The sequence below is a fragment of the Hyperolius riggenbachi genome, chromosome 5 (genome assembly GCF_040937935.1).
Source record: "Hyperolius riggenbachi isolate aHypRig1 chromosome 5, aHypRig1.pri, whole genome shotgun sequence".
Lineage (NCBI taxonomy): Eukaryota > Metazoa > Chordata > Amphibia > Anura > Hyperoliidae > Hyperolius > Hyperolius riggenbachi.
Window position 1 is genome coordinate 334,841,975 of NC_090650.1, and position 19,840 is coordinate 334,861,814.

Sequence of the window (19,840 nt, forward strand, 5' to 3'; positions counted from 1 at the left end):
ACCGAGGTCTTCGCAAACTAGAGCTAGCTTACCAGGAAAAACACACTAATTTTTAAAACAATCCTACTCCAGATAACAAAAGCGAATTACTAAAGGCGGAAACCGCTCTCAATTTAAGCTTAACAGACTCTGCGGAGAAACAACTCTCCAATACTAAATTTAAATTCTTCCTCAAAAGCAATAAGCCAGACACACTCTTAGCCAGGCGTCTCCGACAGACGGACTCATCCCACAAACCTATTACCCTACAACGGGGCCCAAACCAAACCACCTCTAATCCAAACATTATAGTTGACACTTTTCGTCAACACCTAGAACAATTATACAACTCACCTGACCTTTCGTCTCCCAGTCAACTATCAAACTTCCTGTCAGATATACCTATACCCAGTATGCCTGCTGGTTTTAGAGAATTAATGGAACAAGAAATCTCACTAGCCGAAATACAACTGGCAATCAAACAACTCAAACTGAATAAGCAACCGGGACCAGATGGTTTCAAAGCTCTGTATTACAAGAAGCTGAGTACCGTCCTCGCTCCTAAACTAGCTAGCGCCTTCAATAGCATCCTTAAAGGTACAAAGCTTCACACTGAATCCATCACGGCCTCCATTAGCATGATCCCGAAACCTAACACAAACAGCCTACTTTGGTCCAATTATAGACCAATCTCGCTTTTAAATATAGATGTTAAGCTCTTGGCCAAAATCCTAGCCACTCGCCTTAACACTGAAATCTCATCCCTCATACACAATGACCAGGTAGGTTTTATGCCGCACCGGCAAGCAGGCGACAGTATCAGACGCCTCATCCAAATCATTCACCACGCCCGCACTGCCCAAATACCCTCCATGCTCCTTTCCCTAGATATAACGAAAGCCTTCGACTCTGTTTCATGGAAATACCTAATTGCAATACTGCGCAAATGGGGCTTTGGCGATCATTTTATCGCTTGGATACAGGCCCTATATTCTACCCCCCTAGCATTCGTGCATTACAACGGATTCCGCTCTCCTCCCTTTAAAATCACTAGAGGTACCTGTCAAGGCTGCCCCCTATCCCCTCTCCTTTTCGCTCTCGCAATAGAGCCCCTAGCCATCCAAATTCGAAACTCACCGGACATTTACGGGATACCACTGGGGAAAAAGGTATTTAAGGTTAACCTTTTCGCCGACGACCTGGTCCTTTGCATCTCCCGCCCCACAAACTCTCTCCTTGCCTTAAACAAACTCTTAGCAACTTTTGGCACTGTCTCGGGCCTACAAGTTAACCCTGATAAATCAAAGGCGCTGAATGTTTCACTACCGCACAGGCTCATGCAAGCTCTCCAAGATGCCTTTGTGTTCCAATGGGAACAACAAACTCCCACATCTGGGCATATTTCTTACAAATGCATACGATTCCCTATTCCGCCACAACTACCCAATGTTAGCTAAAGAATTACTTCAACTGCTTGAATGCTGGAAACGATACTCTATCTCCTGGCTAGGCCGAATCACGGCAATAAAAATGTCGTTCCTTCCAAAACTCCTCTATGCCTTCCGTATGCTACCCATCCCACTGCCAGCTTCTTTTCTAAATAACATCCAGAGTAAGGTCAATCATTTTATATGGGGCTCTAAAAAAACGAGATTTCGCAGTCTATACTTATATCGATTAAGATCTGACGGAGGCCTTGGAGTACCCAATCTGAAACACTACTATAAGGCTGCACAAATCTCCCCATTAATCCTATGGCAGCTGAACTCCCATAGACCTTCGTGGGTTGATATTGAAGAGTTTTTAGTAGACCCAATTAAACCTTCTAATCTTCTCTGGATCACCCCAGCCGATAGAACAACAATCACTAACCCTATAATTAAACACTCCCTGTCTGTTTGGGATAGCTGCAAATACTCCGGAAACTTACTATCCCCTCACAGGCCCCTAGCATCCTTCCTAGGGAACCCCTCTTTCCCTGCAGCCTTAATCTCGCCAGCTAGTTTCTACTGGTGGGCAAATTCCCACCTCACTACGGTTTATGCCTTATCTTCAGACACAGGCATGAAAACCTTAGCTTTCCTACATGAACATAAGCAGCTCCCCCCTACTGAAAGATTCCGATACTTGCAGATTTCACATTTTGTTAAAACCCACCTTTCCTTTACGGACTCTCCTTTAACTAGAACTCCATTTGAACATATCTGCGCCACAGATCCACTTTCACCTGGCACTGTCTCAACCATATATAAGGCATTATCCCATGCACAATCCAAGCATAAGCCTAAATACATAGTTGACTGGGAGAAAGACTTAAATATCTCGATCGATCCTGAAGATCTGTCAGACATTTGGACCAATATCCCCAAAATCTCTATCAATGCCGACCTAGTTGAAGTTAACTATAAGCTACTTTTCAGATGGTACTTGGTTCCCTCCCGTTTGGCCAAATTTAAAAGCGATACATCCCCAAACTGCTTCAGAGGCTGTAACGCTTCTGGAACTCATGTCCATATTTGCTGGAAATGTGCTTAAGTCCGCCGACTCTGGCTAAGAGTGTGTACTTGGGCCTCCTCTCTAGTCAATCAACCAATACCTAGGAACCCAATTCATACCTTAGTGGGCCTTCCTTACCCTAATCTTACTAAATCGCAAAATGCGTTGGTAAATCATATCTTTACAGCAAATAAACTGACGATTGCCGCAGCATGGAACTCTAGTCTCCTCTCCTTCGACTTGGTGAGGAGCAGATTAATTAATTAGTTTCTTCTTCGAGAAACTACGAGCCAGACTAGAAGATAACATGACTAAATTCAATAAAATCTGGTCTTCCTTCATGGAATATCTTTTAGGGGCTGACTACAGCGCTAGGACAGGCACGGTTTAACACCCCGAGGCCACCCTGGCCCTCACTGCCCTGACTGTTTTGCAATAGCTGACTCTCTCCTCGTCCCATACTCTGCTCCACTTCTCTTTCTATCCCCACGTCTTTCTCTCCTCTCTCCCCCCCTTCCTTCTTTACTACTTTCCTTGCTTATTGTTAGACGGGCCTTCCAGATATCTACTCCTGCCTCCACTGGGAGACAGGTAACATTAGCTAATCACAAAATCGGAACAAAATAGGCTCTTGCTCAGCCAAAATTTTGGTTCTATGAATGAGCAAGAGACATTTTGTCGTAATTATAACCACCAAGACTAATCTTTACATAATACAACGAGGGCAATGCCCCAAACTACCATAACCCTCTGGTTGCTTTTTGTATGCCGGTCAACAATACCTCTGAAACTTGACTATGTCTATCCCTATTATTCCTGTTACGATTGTTATTGATGTTAAACCCTATACACGACTGTAGCCTTTCCTACAGCCTATCCATATGCCTATGTCTATATAGTCTGTGCAGATTTATGTTAACGTTTTATCTTATAAAACCCAATAAAAACGATTGAAACAAAGTGAACCGAGGTGAGAGTGATGGAGGCTGCCATATTTGTTTCCTTTTAAACAATACCAGTTGCCTTGCAGCCCTGCTGGTCTATTTGGCTGCAGTAGTGTCTGAAGTACAGCAGAAACAAGCAAGCAGCAAATCTTATCAGAACAACTGAGGCTGGCCAGAGGCAGTAGCTATTCAGTAAGAAGCCCTTGTACAAGACGCCCTAACACTGCAGGGAGGCCCATTGAGCACATCCTTAGTGGCTACAGCTCTTGAGCGCTTTGAGTCCAACAGGAAAAAAGCACTACACAAATGTAAGGATTATTAATAGGATTATTTATCTGCATATGCTTTTTCATGGTCTGTGGTTAAAAGTATTAGAGGCAGCGGATCAGCAAGACAGCCAGGCAACTGGAATTGCTTTAACCTCAAGAGACCACGTAACGCTGGGGTTTTGCAGATTGCGCGATCGCCGCTAGGAGACTGTTAAACGGACGTCTATTTACAATGTACAGTGCTGCGATCTAAGACAGCGTTGTACTCGGGACAGCCGTGTCACTTCCCCTTTGGTGGCACAAAAGCGATCAGTTTTCATAGGCTAAAGCTTATAACAGCTGATCGCTGTCATTGGGTAGCAGGGGGAGGGAGGGCAGGCATAAGAAAAAATAAAAATAAAAAAGTGAAATTTATTTAAAAATAAAAACAAATAAAAAAATAAACAAAAACATCTCAGCAAGGATCAGAGCCCACCAACAGAAATCTCTGTTGGTGGGCAGAAAGGGGGGTGTTTCACTTGTGTGCCGAGTTGTACAGCCCTGCAGCGAGCCCTTAAAGCTGCAGTGGCCTAATTAGTGAAAAATAGCCTGGTCACTGGGGAGTGTAAGCCTATGGTCCTAAAGTGGTTGAAAGTAAATCAATATGGCAGCCTCCATATAATTCTCACCTGTGGTTCACTTTAAAAGCCGTAACACTTGTATCTTGCTGTGTAAACACAGTTTAGTTTCAAATCAGGATTGCTTTAACGTTTTATCCATTAAGATAACCCCTATTTTGTTGTCATTGTCCATATATATTTTGGAAAACATTTTTTGCTGATTCTATTGAATCAATCATGAAATAACACCAATACAGTAAGGCCTCGTTCAGACTATACGCGCTGCCGTGCGCATTTTGGCAGCGCGTATAGTGTGCGACACGCAAGAACGGTAGAAGGGCATAGACAGCCCTTCTACCGTTCCCATCATAGCGCTATCGCGTGCTGCACGCATTTTTGGGAATCGCAGCGCAGATCCCATTCATTGTAATGAATGGGATCTGCAGCGCAGCGCATAGGAGCGCAGATGGCGTGCGATCGGACGCGTTGTGTTCCAATCGCACAGCCATCTGCGCTAAATGATGTGAACGAGGCCTAAGCACCTCCATTGTACCAAAATATTTATTTAACATATACAAACAATTAGGCGCTTTATGTTTAAGCCTCAATTCCAGAAAAACTCTATAACACAGAGACTGAAATAGAAATAATAAAAAAAAAAGAATAGTGTATAAGAAAATTGAACAAAGTAATGGTTTCTCTCACTTTTAACTTTGCTGTCAGGTTCATCCCCCGGAAGTCCAGGCCTTTGTTTCCCAAAATTAGGTCCCAAGGGTTTCAATGGACCTCTACGAAACCGTTCACTCCTCCGACTTGTAAGTAGCAGTGAGGATGTGGTTTCTGAGGAAGTGTCTAAAGTATAATCTGACAACGTGTCAATGCTGCTTCCAGTCAACCAGTTATAAGACCTTCCACCGCCTATACAGAGAAATGAGAAAGAAAACATCTCATTATAAATGCCTGAGGGCCGGTTCACATTGGGCGTTTGCACGCTGCTCACTTTCGGGTCCGCAATCAGTGGCAAATCTCGCAATTTCAGCATGATTTGCGCTTGTGATTCCTGTCAATAGGACGAGAAACACAGCACAATCGCCCCAAAGACGCTGCATGCAGCGCATTTGCGATTGATCAAAATTGCAAACGCCGCAGTGTGAATGTATCCATAGGGATACATTAGTAGTAGCGCTTTGCTGATTGCCAGCGATCAGTAAAGCACTGAAAAAAGCGCCAAGTGTGAACCAGCCCTGAGGCAGCTAGCCTTAAAAAGGACCTTAACTCAGAACGTCCTCTCTGCTCAAAAAGATAAACAACAGCATAATAGCCTTTAAAGAAAAACATTTTTGTTTCAACTTACAGAACTCCAACAGAGATCCTGCAGTGTTTACTTCCTGGAAGCACAGAAAGGGTTAACCTCCCGAGTTAACAAAATAGCACAAAACCTTGGCACAGTTTAGTGATGGTCATGTCTAGGAGAACTCATGGAGAAGCATGATAAATTTATTTGATCGGCTGATAGATTTGCAAAGCTCTGATTTGCTGTGATCACATCCTGCTTTAGCACATGATCATGACTAGTAATTCAGAGACTTACATATCTGTCACCTAACCAAACTGATCACATTCTTCTCCATGCATTCTCTTTGACATGACCATCACTAGTTCAGACAGAGCCGACAGCCCTGTTTAAAATTTCCGATTACTTGCAGATATGAAAGAATTAGGCTGTTCTTGGTAAACACACACAGGGTGGATTTCTCTGTGTTTTCCTTGTATCCTGTGCAAGAGTTTAGGTCCGCTTTAATGGCATAACCACTCTATGCCTGGATTATTCAAGTAAAATGTATTTGATTTTTAACCAGTGACTGTAAATGCAGTAATGGAAGTAAAAAGTAGGGATGGTCAATGAAATACAAATTCTGAGCTGATGCAGGGTGCAAAGTCTCTGCAGCAGCCCCTGCTCTCACTCGCCTCCCTGGGCTACAGAGCTGCAATTTTACTTCCGTCCTCCGCGTGGTGCAGTAACTCTGTAGTGAGATTTATGACGGCGATCTCACCAGAGTGATTCAGAGCCTCGGAGGACAGGAAGGAGAACGGCTACCAATGTCCAGATCTCCCAGGAGGTGAGTAAAAGCACCCGCTGCGTGCTATACTCTGCATCGAGCTCCCAGCAGCTAGCTCGAGCTACACTCTGGATTACCGACAGGAAGGTTAAGATGCACAGTGTGTGTGCACAGTGTGTGTGTGTGTGTGTGTGTGTGTGTGTGTGTGCACAGTGTGTGTGTGTGTGTGTGTGTGCACAGTGTGTGTGTGTGTGTGTGTGTGCGTGCGCGCGCACAGTGTGTGTGTGTGTGCGTGCGCGCGCACAGTGTGTGTGTGTGTGTGTGCGCGTGTGTGCGTGTGCGCACAGTGTGTGTGCGCACAGTGTGTGTGTGTGTGTGTGTGTGTGCGCACAGTGTGTGTGTGTGTGTGTGCGCACAGTGTGTGTGTGTGTGTGTGTGTGTGTGTGTGTACAGTGTGTGTGTGTGTGTGTGCACAGTGTGTGTGTGTGTGTGTGTGTGCACAGTGTGTGTGTGTGTGCACAGTGTGTGTGTGTGTGTGTGTGTGTGTGTGTGTGTGTGTGTGTGTGTGTGTGTGTGTGTGTGTGTGTGTGTGCGCACAGTGTGTGTGTGTGCGCACAGTGTGTGTGTGTGTGTGTGCACAGTGTGTGTGTGTGTGTGTGTGTGTGTGTGTGTGTGTGTGTGCGCACAGTGTGTGTGTGTGTGTGTGTGTGTGTGTGTGTGTGTGTGTGTGTGTGTGTGTGTGTGTGCACAGTGTGTGTGTGTGTGCACAGTGTGTGTGTGTGCGCACAGTGTGTGTGTGTGTGCACAGTGTGTGTGTGCACAGTGTGTGTGTGTGTGCACAGTGTGTGTGTGCACAGTGTGTGTGTGTGTGTGTGTGTGTGTGTGTGCACAGTGTGTGTGTGTGTGTGTGTGTGTGTGTGCACAGTGTGTGTGTGTGTGTGTGTGTGTGTGTGTGTGTGCACAGTGTGTGTGTGCACAGTGTGTGTGTGTGTGTGTGTGTGTGTGTGTGTGTGCACAGTGTGTGTGCACAGTGTGTGTGTGTGTGTGTGTGTGTGCACAGTGTGTGTGTGTGCACAGTGTGTGTGTGTGTGTGTGTGTGCACAGTGTGTGTGTGTGTGTGCACAGTGTGTGTGTGTGTGTGCACAGTGTGTGTGTGTGTGCACAGTGTGTGTGTGTGTGCACAGTGTGTGTGTGCATACGTGTGTGCACGTGTGTGTGCGCGCGCGTGTGTGTGTGTGTGTGTGTGTGTGTGTGTGTGTGTGTGTGTGTGTGTGTGTGTGTGTGTGTGTGTGTGTGTGTGTGTGTGTGTGTGTGTGTGTGTGTGTGTGTGTGTGTGTGTGTGTGTGTGTGTGTGTGTGATGTCTAATAGCCAATATCAATTCATTATAATTGTATGAATGGGACATATGCTTGGAAAGAGTTTAAAAAGATCGAAACTATTAAAAAAAAAAAAAAAAGTCCCAAGGCTGGGTAGTAGCTCATATAATGTTTTGTTATTAATTGATTTACATAGCGTTTTACAATAAATAAGATTACAGACAAGGATAAGACAATACAGGTAATGAGCATACACTAAGATACAAGGGGACAAGGGAGCGCTCCAATGGTGCGTTAACTTTTTAATGTAAAAAGGACGCACATAAAAAGTTTCACTTACACTGTATGTGCAAGTAATGCACATGTAAGAGGCCATAAGCGAGTCCCTTCCGCCTCCCGAGCCTGGCCAGGGCTAGCAGGGTCCGTGCGTGATGGTAGCAGGTGTACTGGGGACAACCACCGGCTTACCGTGAGGAGACCCAGCCGGTGGTTGTCCCCAGTCTCCCCCCTCTTTCATGTGCATTACTTGCACATACAGTGTAAGTGAAACTTTTTATGTGCGTCATTTTTACATTAAAGAGCACTCCCTTATCCCCTTGTATCCTTTTACTACCAGATCACTGGCACCACCCAGTAGTGGGAGCAGAGCCTAGAGCGGGTGACTCAAATAAAAGGGCCAGAATTAGTACCTGCTAGCGCTGGGAAAAATATCTGAATAAGCATACACTGGAGTAGCAATCATATGACTAAGGAGCTATGCCTTTGCTCTGAAACGCGTTAACTGTTGGCCTCTTGCACACTACATGCGATTCCGATTTTTTTATATGTCCGATTTTGGATTCTGATTAAAAATCATAGCAGCATGCAGTACGGTTTTTAATCAGAATCAAAAATCAGATCGAATAAAAAAAAAAAATCGGAATCGCATGTAGTGTGCAAGAGGCCTTAGGCTCCCTGCACACTGCAAATCCAATTTGCAATTCTGATTTTCCCTGGATGCTATCAAAAGAAAAAAAACACAGAAAAAATGCAACATGCAGCAATGATTAAAAATCGGAATCGCATGTGAAAATCGATTAAAAATTTAAATCGGAATCACATGTAGTGTGCAAGAGGCCTTAATGTGGTTTGTCCACAGATTAGGGCAAAACGATTTAAAGCAATGACTATCTAGGGATCGTCAAAGCAGCGATTTTCGCCGCTGCCGCATGGTCTGCTCCGCTCCATTCCCCCTCCTACACTTGCAGCCCCCTTCTCCAGTAACTTCCCATTACAGTCGGGCTCACCGCATTGCACGCTGCGCGGTGAGCCGCAGGGAAGAGGCGGCGATTGTTCGGGGCCTGTACCAGGAAGTGTGACATCACTTTCTGGCGGCCACCGTTACTAGGCAACACTCGTTGCCTCTTCCCTGCGGCTCACCACGCAGCCCGACTGTAATGGGAAGTTACTGGAGAAGTGGGCCGCGAGCAGAGGAGGGGGAAGGGAGAGGAGCAGGTAAATTCAGATGCGAGGGGGATCTGGAGGCTGCAGCACATACACACTGCCTAACCTATACTGTGCACATATACACTGCCTAACCTATACTGTGGCACATATACACTGCCTAACCTGTCCTGTGGCACCTATACACTGGCTAACCTGTCCTGTGGCACCTATACACTGGCTAACCTGTCCTGTGGCACCTATACACTGGCTAACCTGTCCTGTGGCACCTATACACTGGCTAACCTGTCCTGTGGCACCTATATACTGGCTAACCTGTCCTGTGGCACCTATATACTGGCTAACCTGTCCTGTGGCACCTATACACTGGCTAACATGTCTTGTGGCACCTATACACTGGTTAACCTGTCCTGTGACACCTATACACTGGTTAACCTGTCCTGTGGCACCTATAGCTGGCTAAACTATACTGGGGGCACCTATATGTGGCTACCTATACTGGGGGAACTCATAATCACCATCAGTGTGCTGATCCCTCGTTGTGTATTGAAAATCGTGAATCGAAATCACAATTTGACAGAAATCGTGCAATTCAATCTTTTCCTAAAATCGTTCAGGCCTACCACAGATGCTGCTATAAAAATCTTTTAAACATAGCTGTTACATGTGATCTCAAAACAACGTATGGACAAGAAGAAACTATTAAGCTGTGCTATAGAAACAATAACATGCACATACCCATATTCTGGGTGGGAGTAAACTGGTAGCTTTGTTGCGTAGCTCTGATCTGGGCCACTTCTGGCTCTGCTTCGGACAGAGAGCCTTGTGTTCTCGGTCTGTAGCTACTTTGTGAACCCTGAGTTTCCACAAACATCGGTGTGAGAACAGTGCTACGATACCGCCAATTGGAATCAACAGTGTAATCCTATATTAGAAGAAAATGTTAAATACAAGTAAGACACATTGTAAGGATTACTGCAGTTTCTGAACTTCTGGCACCTTGCTGTGCAGTTTACCTGGAACTTGCACTCTGACAGCGGGTGCTCAAACATTTGCCTGACATAGTCTGGGCTCCTGCTGGTCATTTCAAGTAGCAGGTTCGTGGCCAGGCTCAGAAAGTGCTTCTCAGTTTTTGTAGAATAGAGAGTGCTTAGAACAGATAACATCCGATCCATTGTACTAGTCGGTAATCGAGTTTCATTACTCCAAAAATTCCTCACAATAAGCCTACAAAGACACAGAACAAAATAAAAAAAAATAAAACTAATTAGAAATATGCATATATCACATAAATATCTGTATAACCGAATACTTATATATTTACAATACATTGAAGCTACATACAGGATGGGTGCAATAAATGGCAAGAGAAGAACCTTAAAGGGACTCCGAGCAGTGCAGAAACTATGGAAAGATGCATATCATTTTAAAGCTCTCTTTCTCCTCTTTCCAATGCTATATAAACCACCACCCTACGTCTTTTAGTTTTTGCTATTTTCGCGATTGAAATTGCCGCGGCCGCGATTTCGATCGCGAAAATAGAGATAACTAAAAGGTGTAGGGCAACGATTTAGGTGTCGTCAGAAAGAGGAGAAAGAGAGCTTTAAAATGATATCCATCAAGCCATAGTTATATTGTATTACACAGGACGACACTTTCCCCAGTGTCAGCAGCTCCATTCTGCTGAATGCAGCTGCTGACTTTGACAAAAAGTCGACCTAAATCGTTGCCCTACGCCTTTTAGTTTTCTCTATTTTTGCGATCGAAATCGTGGCCGCGGCAATTTCAATCGCGAAAATAGCGAAAACTAAAAGGCGTAGGGTGGCGGTTTATATATCATTGGAAAGAGGAGAAAGAGAGCTTTAAAATGATATGCATCTTTCCATAGTTTCTGCACTGCTCGGAGTCCCTTTAAAGTGGGATGAAACACTGACAAAACATTCAATAAAAATGTGTTTTCCTACTTTTTATTACCCATATGGTAATTATACTTGCTTTTGTGGACAAGCTGCTATATTTATATACTAGCTGATGGCCTAGTGTTGCCCGGGTATGTATTTGGCTGGTGTTGGCTCCGCCCACCTTTTCTAACCCTAACACACAAATACTCAATTACCTGGTTTGTGAGCTTTGCGGTCTTTGGCATCAAAAATTTGCACTGAAATGAAACAAATCTGATTGTCTGTTTGTGGCTCCACCCCCTTTTCTGAATTTAAACCCCAGTCATCCAATGACCAACTGTACCATGTTTGAGGTTTTTGCCATTAACAATGCAATAATGGCAGCAGCAATTAAACATTCCTATTGAAAATCAATAGGTTAATTTTGATTAGGTTGATTTGCTTTTGTAGGCTCCATCCACTTTTCTGATTATTAATCCCAGTCACCCAGTGACCAACTGTGCAAAGTTTGAGAACCCTACCATTAACAGTGCAAGAATGGCTGCAGTTTACATTTTCCAGGGAAATTTGTATTTGTCTCTGCCCACTTTTCGGTTATGGGGATAAAAAGTATCCTATATGTTATTCCAGGTAATGTACTATGTGTGCGCCAAATGTCATTCAAATCCGTTCAGCCATTGTTGTGTGATTGAGTAACAAACATCCAAACTTTCGCATTTATAATATTAGTGAGATTATAATGTATCCAGCGAATACTTCTCAGCTCTCTCTGGTAATACAATGTGAGCAGTTCAGTGTCAGTACACTGCTGGCTAGATATACTAATGGTAGCAAACAAAGAAATGTAAACAAAAGATAATGTTATCACCTCTTCAGATGTGGCCAGAAGCTTAAAGGGATACTGTAGGGGGTCAGGGGGAAAATGAGTTGAAGTTACCTGGGGCTTCTAATGGTCCCCCACAGGCATCCTGTGCCCACGCAGCCACTCACCAACGCTCCGGCCCCGCCTCCGGCTCACTTCTGGAATTTCAGACCTTAAAGTCTAAAAACCACTGCGCCTGCGTTGCCGTGTCCTCGCTTCCCCTTATGTCACCAGGAGCACATAGCGCAGGCACAGACCATACTGGGCCTGCGCAGTATGCTCCTGGTGCCATCAGCGGGAGTAAGGACACGGCAAAGCAGGCGCAGTGGTTTTCAGACTTTAAAGTCTGAAATTCCAGAAGTGAACCGGAGGCGGGGCCAGAGCCTTGGGGAGTGGCTGCGCGGGCACAGGATGTCTGTGGGGGACCATTAAAAGCCCCCGGTAACTTCAACTCATTTTCCCCCGACCCCTACAGTATCTAGGTACACACAATGAGGTTTTCTGGCAGATTCTCTGCCAGATCGATTATTTCCAACATGCTCGATCTGATTTCTAATCAATTTTCCATTCACTTCTATGGACAATCAATAGGAAATCAGAATGGACAGGTTGGAAACAATCTGGCAGGAAATCCAGCAGAAAATCTCATCTTGTGTACTAGGTATAAGGGACTTTCCACTGAAGAACAAAGTGCTGTGTTTAACTGTTTGAATGCTGTTCTGCGACAATTTTTTTGGGGGGCAGTACATTTTATGCTGTAAATAATTTTTTTAGAACAAAGAGGAAATGTTGAATTTCATACTGTTTTAAAGATAACCCGAGGAGTTTCCATGGGGGGGCAGATGGGACACAGAGGCATGCTCTCTGCCTCATGACATGCCTCTGTGTCCCCCACACCATCACTCTCTGCCCCCCCCCCACCCCACCCCATAGCCCCTTGAGATTAGCAACGATATCAGTCGCTATCTCGGAGGTAAACATAGGGGAGAAAGATTCCCTGTTTAAAACACCAGCCAGGGGCATTCCTGCAGGGTTTCCAGGGCTGCCATTGGGCGGCCCTCTCTCCCTGGCCGCGCCCCCTGCAGCTCCCCCGCCTCCCACACGCTGTGAATGAGAGTCTCTCATTCCAGCGTCATGAATCTGAGGTCACAAAAGTGCAGGAGCTGCGTTTTTTGTGGCTACCTGATCCGCTCAGCCCCCTGGATCAGGAAGCCTACATTTTTTTTTTCATTTTAAGAGCCCACTTTGTGCTCTCTGTAAGTCCATTTATTTATTTATTTTTATCCTGCTACACATGGCAATTAGTGAAGCATCACGATTAGGTATTGTCTATGGGATGCAAATAATCCTCGGTTGATGCATAATCATGCACATTTTAAATGAAAATGTATGCAGCTTGAAAATTAATCAATTGAATGAAGCTGCATACATTTGTATCTTGTTGACCATCCCTAGTCACCATTATTATGCAAAACTGTAACCACAGTAGTAAGAAGTTCCCTAAGCACAACACCCAGAAATGTAATCATGCACAATCCTAGCAAATTAGGACAGATCATGGCAGGCACTAGGCAAAATAGCATTTATTCTCCTTTCCACATACAAATGCTTATTACAAGCAATGTGCCCGAGCCAAGCAGAAGCCCAAATTACTAGGGCAATGGCAAAACAGACAGTAGGCTATGGTCACTCAGGTTTGGTGCTGCTGCTTTATTGATGAATTGGTGCTTTGACTATGGAGAGAAGAAACCGCCAGATGAATAGGTAGGCATCTTCATTACACTACAGCTTCTAATATCTCGCAGGAATTTCCCTGCTCACCATGCATTATGTCAGCGTGTGAATGCCTAAGATCTGGATATTCATGCAGAATCTGCTATTTAGTGCTGCCATTCAGGACATGAACCGTGTAAATCTTAAAATATTTGTCAATGTGGACCTGAAGTAGAACCTGAAAAAAAAAGTTAGCTATTTACCTATGTAGAGGTAAGGTTCTGGATAGCATAGAGCCTCCCCGGTCTACCCCGTTGCTCCAGTGCTAGGCTGAATACTTCTTGGGCCCTTCTCAGGCAGCCTTTGGAAGTACTGAGGTCCCCGAGTACTTTGAAAGATGAGTGCATCCAAACTGGGCTCGCCCATGAGCGGTACAGATACATTTGTCTTTGGAAGCACTTGGGGACGCGAGGTACTCAATCGCAGCACTTCACCAGGGGAGGACAGTGGAGTGACGGAACGGAGCGAGGAATGGGAAGGCTCTATGCTATTCAGACCCTTCCCTCTACACAGGCAAGTAGCTGACATGAAACGAGTTTCCTCACTTCAGGTTTTCTTAAAAGGATAACTGAAGTGAGAAGATAAGGAGGATGCCATAATTATTTCCTTTCAAACAATACCAGTTACCTGCCAGCTCTGCTGATCTATGTGGCTGCAGTAGTGTCTGAATTACACCAGAAACTAGCATGCAACTAATCTTGGCAATGTCAAGAATACCTGATCTGCTGCATGCTTGTTCAGGGTCTATAACTAAATGTATTAAAGACAGAAGTTCAACAGGATAGTCCTGCAACTGGCATTGCTTCAAAGAAAATATATATGGCAGCCTCCATAACCCTCTCACTACAGTTGTCCTTTGAGGTAAATTTATAGTTTCTATTCAGTGATACTGTAATTATTTGGAAATCAATTTGCATGTAATATGGTAGTAAAACAATTACTGTGTCCAGATAAGAGAGCTGAAACAGGAAAAGACTTACTGGAGCTCTGTGTTCTCATCCACAAGTCCTTCAAGTAATGTCTCTTTAGCCATGTTAAAAACATCCTGTGAATCATCATCCATCTGGCTTTCGGCATCCCTGAAACATGGCGCATAGAAAACTATTAAATAAATTTCATTTTTAAAAACAAAACTACATTTAATGAAATGTTCAGAACTTTTAGAGCATTTCATGAGCCCTCAGACATTACATCAGCAAAAACTCGGTATACAGAGGCGCCAGAGTAGAGTAAAACGTTTTAAAAACCGCTTAAAGAGACTCCGTAACAAAAATTGCATCCTGTTTTTTATCATCCTACAAGTTCCAAAAGCTATTCTAATGTGTTCTGGCTTACTGCAGCACTTTCTACTATAACAGTCTCTGTAATAAATCAATGTATCTTTCCCCTGTCAGACTTGTCGGCCTGTGTCTGGAAGGCTGCCAAGTTCTTCAGTATTGTGGTTCTGCTATGAACTCCCCCTTCCAGGCCCCTCTATGCACACAGCCTGTGTATTATTTATATTAGGGCAGCTTCTCTCTTCTCTCATCTTTTACAAGCTGGATAAATCGTCTTCTGAGCTGGCTGGGCTTTCACATACTGAGGAATTACAAAGGCAAAGCTGTTTGCAGGAAGAAACCAGCAGCCTGAAACTTCAGTGCATGAGAACTGCAGGGGGAAAGAAACACACAAATGATCTCTTGAGATTCAAAAGGAAGGCTGTATACAGCCTGCTTGTGTATGGATGTATTTTCTATGTGTGGACATACTGTACATCAACCTACTTCCTGTTTTGGTGGCCATTTTGTTTGTTTATAAACAAACGTTTTAAAACTGTTTTTAACCACTTTTAATGCGACGAGGAGCGGCGAAATTGTGACAGAGGGTAATAGGAGATGTCCCCTAACGCACTGGTATGTTTACTTTTGTGCGATTTTAACAATACAGATTCTCTTTAAAAGCAGAGGGGGATGGTCAGCACGGAACACGAGGCTCCGATCCACACAGGCCTCTGCCCCGGAGGACTAACTGCCGCCATAAGCTGAGGGCCTACTACAACTTGAGTTGCCGCCACCATGCCGTGAGTACATTTTCCCCACATAATCGGTCCCACCATTAGCAAAAAGCAGTTCCTGCTACTGGATCGCTTCCCCCGTGTTTACTGCTCTCTTTTCCCTCCTCTCAGACTCCTTTACACCGGCCTGTTCTACACTGCCCAAGCCTACTGCAGCAGGTACCTAACGGTCCCACGACCAAAGAGATCAGTGGCAACGGACCCCACAGATCTCCAACGAGGGGGTACCATACCCCTACAATGCCCCAAAACTAATCCGGGTATATGAAACTTAGCCTATATCGGCTCCCAAAATCTAATCGGGCTACCAAATACGATGACTGTATAAACAGACCCCATGTGACAAGGCGCACTCCATATCAGCTGGACTATCTTTTTTCCATACAGCCGTGAAAGAGCTTTACCTATTTCAATGATACACCTTGCACTCTTTGATTCGCCTGCCTATGAAGAAGGGGCCTCCTGCTAGTAGCCAAAGAAGATATCTCTCGCTATATGATTACTGACTACCTGTTGATACCTACCGAACAGATTATAGAATACGCTCTCTTTATTATTCTGTTCTAGGAATAGGCTGTTATATGCCCACTAGGTGGTGCTGTTGCGCCACAACTGTTACTCTAAAACTGACTACCAGCAAAATGTTCTAGATAAGAGTGGTAGCCTGCACCTGTGCACTGCTGCCTCCCACTAAATGGACAACATACTCAGAGCCTTAATAACTCTGTCTATGCTCTCCATTGCTATAGGCAATTCGCCTACTGTTGTGACCCTGTTGGTCTCACTTAAATATTCTGTTTTATTCTTCCGGTATGCATTAACATTACCACAGTGTAATTACCTAACTAAAAAAGGAATCCATTCTTGCATTCTATATACAAGCAATACACTAAGCTCAGGAGGCACAGCAACAAATCTTAAGACAAAAACTATAATTATAACCAATACTAACTAACTCAAATGGCCTCTCTAAATATCTTAACCCACAATGCCAAGGGCCTGAACTCCCCAATAAAACGTAGAAAAGCGTTTATTGATTATCAAAAATGCTCCCCAGACATCATATGCCTGCAGGAGACGCACTTTACCAAAACCTCTGCACCACGCTATTTTCATAAGAACTTCCAACGTTTCTTTGCCTCCTCAGTCTCCTCCAAACAGAGGGGTCATCACCCTTCTACATAATGCTATCCCATTTAGAGTTGATAAGACCATAACAGATGATGACGGGATATATGTGATATTATACGGTTTCTTACAAAATAATGAGATATGCATTATAAATACTTACTGTCCACCTGAAAACCCCTTGCCTATAGTAAGACAAATCCTTAAGATTCTGAAAGAATTTCCAAAAGCCCAAATCCTCTGGGCAGGAGATTTCAACATAGCACCAAATTCCTCACTGGACAGGTCCACACCTACCCCTTCTATGAAACAATCCCAACAATCCAAAGCCCTCCAGACTCACGTGTCCTCCGTCCACCTGATAGACTCATGGAGAGAATACAACTCACACACTAGAGCTTACACATTCTACTCATACCCCCACAAAACGTATTCGAGAATAGATGCAATCTACCTATCCTCATCCCTCATACCTAATCTCATATTCTCCCAAATTCACATCAGCTCCTGGTCAGACCATGACATAGTGCTGACATTTTGTACCTCTCTCACCTCCCCTATTGCGAGACCACCGTGGAGGCTTAACGAAAGCTTATTAACTAGCAACGTAACAGTACTGGAGATCGAGGAACACCTCACAGACTACTTTAGGCTAAATGATCTACCCCATACAAAGTCATCGACACTCTGGTTTGCCCACAAAGCAACGATAAGAGGCCGACTAATTAAGATCGCATCACAACATAAACGCAACAAAACGGAAAAACAATCTAACCTTGAACATAAACTCTCTAAACTAAAAATGGCCCATGCCCAAACACCCTCGCTCTACCTGCAAAAACAGATTGAAACCACACTAGCGCAACTTAATATAATCCTATCTTTGCGCACTGAAAAGGCTATAAGGTGGACGAGATCAAAGCTATAAGCACAATACAACAAACCAAACACTTGGCTAGCTAGAAAATTGAGGGAGGCACATAACCTAAACAAAGTACTACAAATGCGCACCAGCAACGGGTCCATTACCTCAGATCCACTGAAAATCCACCAAGAGTTTGCTAAATACTACACCTCCCTATACGCCCCTAAACCCGCCAGTCTCTCCTCATTCTCTCCACATACCTACCTGCGCCAACTACCAATACCATCGCTTAGACCTGAGAAAGCCTGAACTCTCAATCTACCCATCACCAATGAAGAACTAAAAGATGCAATTAAGCGCCTCAAAAATGGTAAATCTCCTGGGCCTGATGGCTTCTCAGCCCTGTATTATAAAAAATGTAAGACCCTACTTTTACCATCCCTACTTAAATTCTATAACACTATACTACTGGGAAAAACCCCGCCAACTGAATTTTTAAACTCTATGATAGCAGTGATCCCAAAGCCCAACAGAGACCCCCTGAACGTTAAAAACTACCGCCCCATTTCCCTACTCAATATAGATTACAAAATCTTCACATCTATTCTGGTAGCTAGACTGAATAAATATCTATCGCCGCTGATACATAGGGATCAAGTGGGATTTATCCCTCTTAGACAAGCACCCGACAATGTGCGAAAAGGTTGTGGGCCTTCTCCATGTCGCCAAGAGAGACAAAATCCCCCTAGCAGTCGCTGCACTTGACATGGAGAAGGCCTTTGACACTATAGACTGGGATTACATGACGGCAGCACTACAAAGAGTGGGAATCGGAGGCAATTTCCTACAAGCAATTAATGGCCTATACTCCTTTCCGGCAGCGCAATTAAAACTCCCCACATCGACCCCTATAACCATACCAATTAGAAGAGGCACCAGGCAGGGCTGCCCACTTTCCCCGGCGTTGTTTGCCCTAGTAATTGAGCCCCTAGCAGAGGAGATTAGGAAATCACCCTACGTCCAAGGCCTGAAGGTGGCAGGAAAAACATATAAAACGAGCCTCTTTGCCGACGACCTTCTCCTAACACTCACCTCACCCCATACCTCAATCCCAAATCTGATAGACTTAGTAAAAAAATTCGGCTCTATATCAGGACTCTGCCTCAACATAGCTAAAACGGAGCTCCTATTTGCCAACGTCCCCCGAACCCAGGCAGTCCACTTAACCTCCTCCCTAGGACTAACACTACAACATAAATATATAACATACTTGGGAGTAAAAATCTCAACCAACCCTCTAGACCTCTATGACCTAAACTATAAGCCTATGATATCCCAACTACAAAGAGACCTACAAAAATGGAACCATCCAACTATCTACTGGTCAGGCAGAGTCCAAGCAGTGCGTATGAACATTCTTCCCCGAATCCTATACTTGTTCCGCACAATACCGATACTAGTTACGCAAAAACATCTCAAGGGCCTCCAGGACGACATTTTTAAATTCATAAACAACAACAACAAAAGCCGCATAGACCGCAAAACAATGTTCCTAAATAGAATTAGAGGAGGAATGGGAGTCCCGAATCTAATATCTTACTGCAGAGCTGCTCAAATAGCACAAATGGCGCAAATCCACTCTAGCCTCAACTACCCACTTTGGGCCCAGCTAGAAACGAATCTGCTCCAACCCTATACCCTCCCTGCACTCCAATCGTCCACATTTCCAACCCCGACACTGGTGAAATTCCAATCCCCACTATCAGCCCACTCTCTTTCTATATGGAGGTTATTCAGATTCAAAAAGAACTTACAAACAAAGTCGCCAAAGCTTCTCCCACTCTATGGTAACCCCATGTTTACCCCAGGCCTTGACCCATGCTCCTTCAGATGGTGGAAATCCAAAGACATCACACACCTCAAACATCTACTGGTAAATGACAAAATACCAACTTGGGACCAATTTAAAACCAAAGTTGTATTTCCGCCATCTGAATATTTCGCTGCAATGCAGATATATCACTTCCTAATCACTATAGGCCCAAAAAACTCCCCACTTCCACAACGTACTTCTTACGAAGCCTGGTGTGACCTCAGACCCTTAGAGGGTGGCCTTATCTCTTTGCTATACTCTCTACTGTCTCAACCTTC

General features: G+C 44.3%; 1 protein-coding gene across 4 annotated transcripts in view; it reads right to left on the reverse strand.

The window, feature by feature from the left end:
• Window positions 1–19,840, reverse strand: part of PRKDC (protein kinase, DNA-activated, catalytic subunit) — a 270,531-nt gene that overhangs the window by 96,131 nt on the left and 154,560 nt on the right. For all 4 annotated transcript variants that reach the window (XR_011020922.1, XM_068237357.1, XM_068237356.1 and 1 more), the window contains 4 exons: window positions 14,624–14,722; window positions 10,124–10,334; window positions 9,846–10,032; window positions 4,993–5,205 (listed from right to left, as the gene is read on the reverse strand). Coding sequence is in view for 3 of the 4 variants with exons in the window: in XM_068237357.1 (XP_068093458.1) it covers window positions 4,993–5,205; window positions 9,846–10,032; window positions 10,124–10,334; window positions 14,624–14,722 (710 nt within the window). In the remaining variant the exon portion in view is untranslated. The remainder of the gene's footprint in view (window positions 1–4,992; window positions 5,206–9,845; window positions 10,033–10,123; window positions 10,335–14,623; window positions 14,723–19,840) is intronic.